The sequence below is a fragment of the Ipomoea nil genome, unplaced genomic scaffold (assembly GCF_001879475.1).
Source record: "Ipomoea nil cultivar Tokyo-kokei standard unplaced genomic scaffold, Asagao_1.1 scaffold0146, whole genome shotgun sequence".
NCBI lineage: Eukaryota > Viridiplantae > Streptophyta > Magnoliopsida > Solanales > Convolvulaceae > Ipomoea > Ipomoea nil.
The window spans coordinates 771,013-776,550 of NW_017616574.1; the positions used below are offsets into that span (position 1 = coordinate 771,013).

Sequence of the window (5,538 nt, forward strand, 5' to 3'; positions counted from 1 at the left end):
TGAATGTACAGTTATGGAATTATGAGTGTACAGTTAGGGAATTATGAATGTACAGTTATAGAATTATGAATGTACAGTTATGAAATTATGCATGTACAGTTATGAAATTATGAACACAGAGCTCTGACATAATGAACTTACAATTATGAACATATAGTGATAAAATTATGAACATATACTCCTATAACGAAGCGGTCTGAAATTTTTTTTTAAAAAAAATATGGAAGAGGTGCCACTAACGACACCGTTACGTGTCCGCATTACATGCTGGACACGGATCAATAGCATAACGATCGGAATAAAATTGATTAAATAATCAAATATATGATGGGCTTATGGGCCATGAGGCCCAATTTTGACATTCGAGGGAAACAACCAGTCCACCACCTAAAACCTCCTTAGAACCCTCCACCGCTTTTCATCAATCTGATTGAGAATTTTCCGATCATTCTCCGAGAAGCTCAACCCCACGGCGATGGGGTACTTCGACCTGAACGTTCCGTATTTTGAATCCGACCGCCATGTCGCCAACAAGAACACCGCGAAGGCCATGCGCCTCAAGCTCATCATCAAGGCCATGGAGCTCGGCTACACCGGAGTAGCCTACAACCGCACGATCAAGGGCGTTATGTCCGAATCGGACCGTTGCTCCATTCCTCTCTTCCCACTCTCATCCATCCTCAAGCTCGCTCCTTCTATCTCCTCCGCCGTCAAGCTCCATCGCGAACTCCTCAGCGTCCCCGTTTCCGCCCCCTTTCGCCAGTACACTCGCTTGACTGTAATGGTCGATAGCCCCGCTCAAGCCTCGGTTCTCAACTTTGGAAACCCTGTTTTAAAGAGCTACGACATCGTTGCCGTCAAGCCGCTCAATCAGAATGCTTTCGACCATGCTTGCCGGACTTCCGAGGTTTGGTTGATTTTGGATTCGATTTCATTTTTGCTTTAATTGAACTAATGTTGCATTTATCAGCCTGGTATTTGCTTTAATTGAACTAGTGGAACGTTTATCAGTATGCTATCCTACATTTTTAGATACAAGTATTTTGGAACTTATGTGTAACCTAGGCTATAATTTATGGTCCTATGGGTTGTAGGTGGATATTATTACCATTGATTTCTCAGAGAAGTTGCTGTTTAGATTGAAGCAGCCCATGGTTAAAGCGGCTATCCAGGTATGCTTTTTCTTAGGCCTACCAAGATACAGAGTAAAATCAAATAGAAAGAAGGAGATAATAAAATTTCCTCTCAGCATTGCATGTAATTTTGAATTGATATATTTTTATTAGGTGTATGCAAATATGATGATCAACTAGAAACCAGAAACTTAACTTTGTATGTGAATAAAACTTAAAAGGTCAAAATTTGTATACATGCTTTCTGATTATTGTCTGGTGTGTGTGTGCGTATAATTGTGTGGGAAGGAGGGTATGGTGGCAAATATTTGCGTGTCTGACTGTCTGTTATGAGTTTCAGTCTCTCAGAAATTTCTAAGTACTAGTTTTGTAAGTTTGTAAGTTTGCTTTGGCATTTCACTTATAAGAAGAAAATCGCTGCACTTGAGTCCAAGTGTTTAGGGGGTTGGTTATGTTTTCAAGTTACAGATTAGATTCTAAATTAAATTTCCGGGCAGAGACATCATATAATTTCTTTAAAAAATCACACAGTGAATTAAGGTCCACTGTTGTGTGTCGGGGGTGTCTTTATTTTCATTGTAAATGAAGAATGAAACTAGAGAAATTTAAGGCACTGGATATGGCATGAGCATGTGGTGCATATGCACACACAATGCACACTACATTCTAATCAAAATTGCCAAGCAGGGACAAATTATAATTTATTATAAATTATAAAATATGACTTATCGAGTTAAGGTCATTGTTGACTGTTGAGCATCGGGGTGTCTTTATATTAACTGTAAATGGTGTAATGAAACCAGAGAAATTTATGGTATTGTATATGGCACACACAAACATACTAGCGCACATTATCTTTTTTTGTTTTTTTTTTTTTTTTTTTTTTTCATGTATGACTATAATTCGACCATTGACAAGTTTTATCCTCTTATTGGTTTTAGCGTGGGGTTTATTTTGAGATAACTTACTCAAGTCTTCTTATCGATGCTCAAGCAAGGAGGCAAATGATATCTAATGCCAAGGTGGGTGTTGAAAGCTCTTCTGATAGCAAGTCCTAAGTTAGACATAAGAACAGAAAGTTTCTTTACAATGAATATGTGCATGTTTTAGCCCTTAGTGTTTAGGCATCTGTGACAGATGAATTGTGGGAAGTATGCACATTTCTGATCTTAACTACTCCGTATTTGAACTTTCAGCTATTGGTGGATTGGTCACGAGGGAAGAATATTATTCTTACAAGTGATGCTCCTTCTGTAACTGAATTTAGAGGGCCATATGATGTAGTGAATTTGGTATCTCTGCTTGGTCTTTCCTTGGAACATGCTAAAGCAGCTCTTTCCAAAAATTGCAGGTAATGAACTATTATTAGAAACTTCAGCTTTACTGATAATTTGTCCTTTTCAATTGTGTGTTTTGAGGTAGTCTCTGTATATATCGCAGAACTCTTATAGAAAATGCTTTGAGGAAAAAGTGCTATTACAAGGAAACCATTAAGGTTGAGGCAATATCCTCGGCAAGACAGGCCAATTCCGATAAGCCTGCATTTGATGATTGGCTTAAATGGGATCCCATCTCAAGCGGTGAGGGTGATTTGCTATTAGATGACATTGAGAAATTCTTCTCAGCTCCCAGCAATGTATCACAAAATGTGAAGCCCATAGATTTTACCTCTGCTATGAATGGTCTCCCTCCACACGGTCTCCAGATCAGAGATGTGATATCTTCAAGGGATTTAGAACCAAAGCTTCTGGATGCTGCTCCAGACTTTGCTGCTGTTCAGCCAACTGAGGTGGATCTTGCAACTTCTGCGATCTCTGAGGAAGGTGGCCATAATCATTTCCATGGTGATGGTCAAACTACTGTATCTGATGTCCAAAATATATATACGAATTCAGAAGTTGAAGCTTCAATGGCACTTTCTTTGCCAACAACTGATCTTCTAATTGATATGAATAATGCTGAGAAAAATGAAGAGAATACAATTTCCGAAAGAATATCTCCTGACAGTGGAGTGCTTGAATTGCAATTGGAAAGTCACCTAGCTAAATCTGAAGAACAAGATGCCTTGCAAGGTGATGCAACAATTTACACTTGCAGAGAGGATGGCAAAAGCTCTTGCGGTAATGAAATGCTTGAAATAGAATCAGAAAGTCAGGTAGCTAATTCTGAAGAACAAAATACCTTGCCAGATAGTGCAACAAGTTACACTTCCATAGTTGATGCTGATGTATCTTTGTACCATGCTAATCTCACCTCAGCTGAAATATCTGCTCCATCAGACAATTCTACCTTAATTACTTCACACATTGAAGATTCTATGATACCAGATAGACTTGACACTGGTCTTCAGGCACAAGGTGTTGCTATTGATAAAGCCTTCATAGATACAAAGGACCTCTGTGAGAAGGAACCATGTTTGGTGTCTTATAATGTGGGTTCGCACAATGAGTTAGTTGAGAGAGCAGAAACTAGGGATTTTTCTGTTAGTTTGGCTGATGGATTGCCTGTGAGAAATTCTAGTAGTCCCATGAAAGACAATAATGAGTGTAATCCTGCTGAATGTGAACTAATGGAAGACGATGAGCAAGATCAAATGGAAACAGGCAGCCAGTCTAGACTAAGATATCAAATCCACAGTGCACCTCTTTCAGGTATCAATCCATGATGTTTAGGAGTATCAAATATTTTTTGTGAAGCCGTTCTTTTTGTTTTTATTTTTATTTTCTATTTTTTTTTCAAGTTTTATTGTTGTAAGCTAAGGGAAACCTGTTTTCCAATTGCCTCTCTTCAGTGCATAGCTTGAAATGTTTTTCTCTATCTTTATATTCTTCTCAAATGTCAGCATTTTGTCAGACAATGCATCCTGTATTGGGCTGAGATTTTCTTTCCCCTATGATTTCTCTATTCATACTGTTTGCTGTTAGTTTCAGTTTAGATGTCCCACCATTGCTTCCTGGAATTTCTTCTCTCCTCATTTCCGTTTACTCTTGCCATTCCAGTTTCTTCTTCTATAGGAACTGATGCTGTTTCTTATTCATCTTCTCCACTTCACTCCCCTCAGCCCCATCCCACCCCCTCCCCCTCCCAACAAAGAAGAAACCCCATAAATCTCCACCTAATATGTCCAATTTATATGTGCAGGGAGAAAAGGCCGAAAGAAGCTGTTACATCGCCCTCTTTTGTTTCCTTTCAAAGGGTTGTTGAATCATAGACATTCGAAGAGGAAGGCTCGCAGGTTAGATCGGGTTTCAAAAACCTAAGGTCTTTCTTTGATTTATTATGATCAAGTGTAAAAGGTAATTTTTTGGGGAAGTTTTAATTATATCCACGATTTACTTCTGTGACTTAATGTGTAAAGAAATGGCTTTGATGGAAGCCCTGCATTCCACCAATATTGGACCTGAGATACAACCAGTAAGAACTGACATAAAAATCACAATACTCTGCATAGTTAATTCAAAATCTCAAATTCAATGGCTGCCCAGATTAGGAAATATCCTGTATTGTATCTATTTATGCCTCCACACTTGCAAATTCACTTCAATGTGTAAATCAGCTGAACATAAAGGGCAAGATAAGGGGTGGAGTTTTTCCCCCTATTTGAATCTTTGTGATCATTCTGGAGGGCTGGTGAAAGACAGTTAGACAGTATGGTATGCAAGGAAAACATGAAGAAGGCCAATCATCAATTGCACACCTCTCAAATACCCTCAATTCTACATTGTCTTGACAGCCCTCAAGTGCTTGAAGGAATTGTCTCACTTGTGTTGCTCAGCAGTACTGAGGGCCGATCAGCGGCCAACGCCATCAGTTTTGATTTATCTGTTCAATGTTTATAATTTGGTTTCTCTGTTGTGTTTATCTAAGCAGTGTTGAGTTATCATAACAGCATGTAGAATCATAGAACAGAACAGAAGCTGGTCAGTATCTTGTAGTGGATGAATTTGTACACTGTTGAATGTTCATCAATGGATTTGGATTTATGTTTTAAGTTTTTGATCTCAAATCATATCAATTAAGCAGATTCTCTAATGGCTGATGCCTTATTAGTTAATTATTGCAAGATGCCTTGTTCAGTTGTTAATGCTATTGCTTGGCATGTGCTTACATTTTTTAATGCCCTAGTGCTGAGTATGCAACACTGCTACTAATTTTATTAAACTGTGAAGAAAGTGGAGATATGGCGACTGCTAGGCGCTAGAGCTATAAGGCTGCTTTCTGCACGAGTGCCAAAATTCTTTTCGTTTGATACCATGATACACTTCAATTATTATACTCCTAATTAATAGTGATGAATGTGTGCCCGGGATCTTATACAGTTGTTTGACCAATAATATATATATATATATTTCGTTGTGAGGAAAATTTGCAGTCAAATTAGGTAAACTCTATCACATGAAACTAA

General features: G+C 38.4%; 1 protein-coding gene across 5 annotated transcripts; it reads left to right on the plus strand.

Moving 5' to 3' along the window:
* Positions 1-380: 380 nt before the first annotated feature.
* On the plus strand, positions 381-5,165 carry LOC109172840. 5 transcript variants are annotated; one of them, XM_019322085.1, is made up of 8 exons: positions 383-907; positions 1,095-1,172; positions 2,075-2,155; positions 2,330-2,484; positions 2,556-2,586; positions 2,800-2,890; positions 3,131-3,784; positions 4,275-5,165. In XM_019322085.1, the coding sequence occupies exons 1-8, from the start codon at positions 476-478 to the stop codon at positions 4,391-4,393; spliced, it is 1,641 nt and encodes a 546-aa protein (XP_019177630.1). In that variant the 5' UTR covers positions 383-475; the 3' UTR covers positions 4,394-5,165. The 5 variants fall into 5 exon arrangements, with proteins under 5 accessions (XP_019177612.1, XP_019177621.1, XP_019177630.1 ...); XM_019322101.1 differs by lacking the exon at positions 2,556-2,586 and adding an exon at positions 2,605-2,628 and having other exon boundaries at positions 2,811-2,890; XM_019322094.1 differs by having other exon boundaries at positions 384-907; positions 2,574-2,586.
* The last annotated feature ends 373 nt before the right edge of the window (positions 5,166-5,538 follow it).

Excerpts from the sequence above, each read along its gene's own strand:
- LOC109172840 (XM_019322067.1), top strand. The coding sequence starts at position 476 with ATGGGGTACTTCGACCTGAACGTTCCGTATTTTGAATCCGACCGCCAT. Across the intron at positions 908-1,094 it reads ATGCTTGCCGGACTTCCGAG|GTGGATATTATTACCATTGA; the intron begins GTTTGGTTGATT and ends TATGGGTTGTAG. Across the intron at positions 1,173-2,074 it reads TGGTTAAAGCGGCTATCCAG|CGTGGGGTTTATTTTGAGAT; the intron begins GTATGCTTTTTC and ends TATTGGTTTTAG.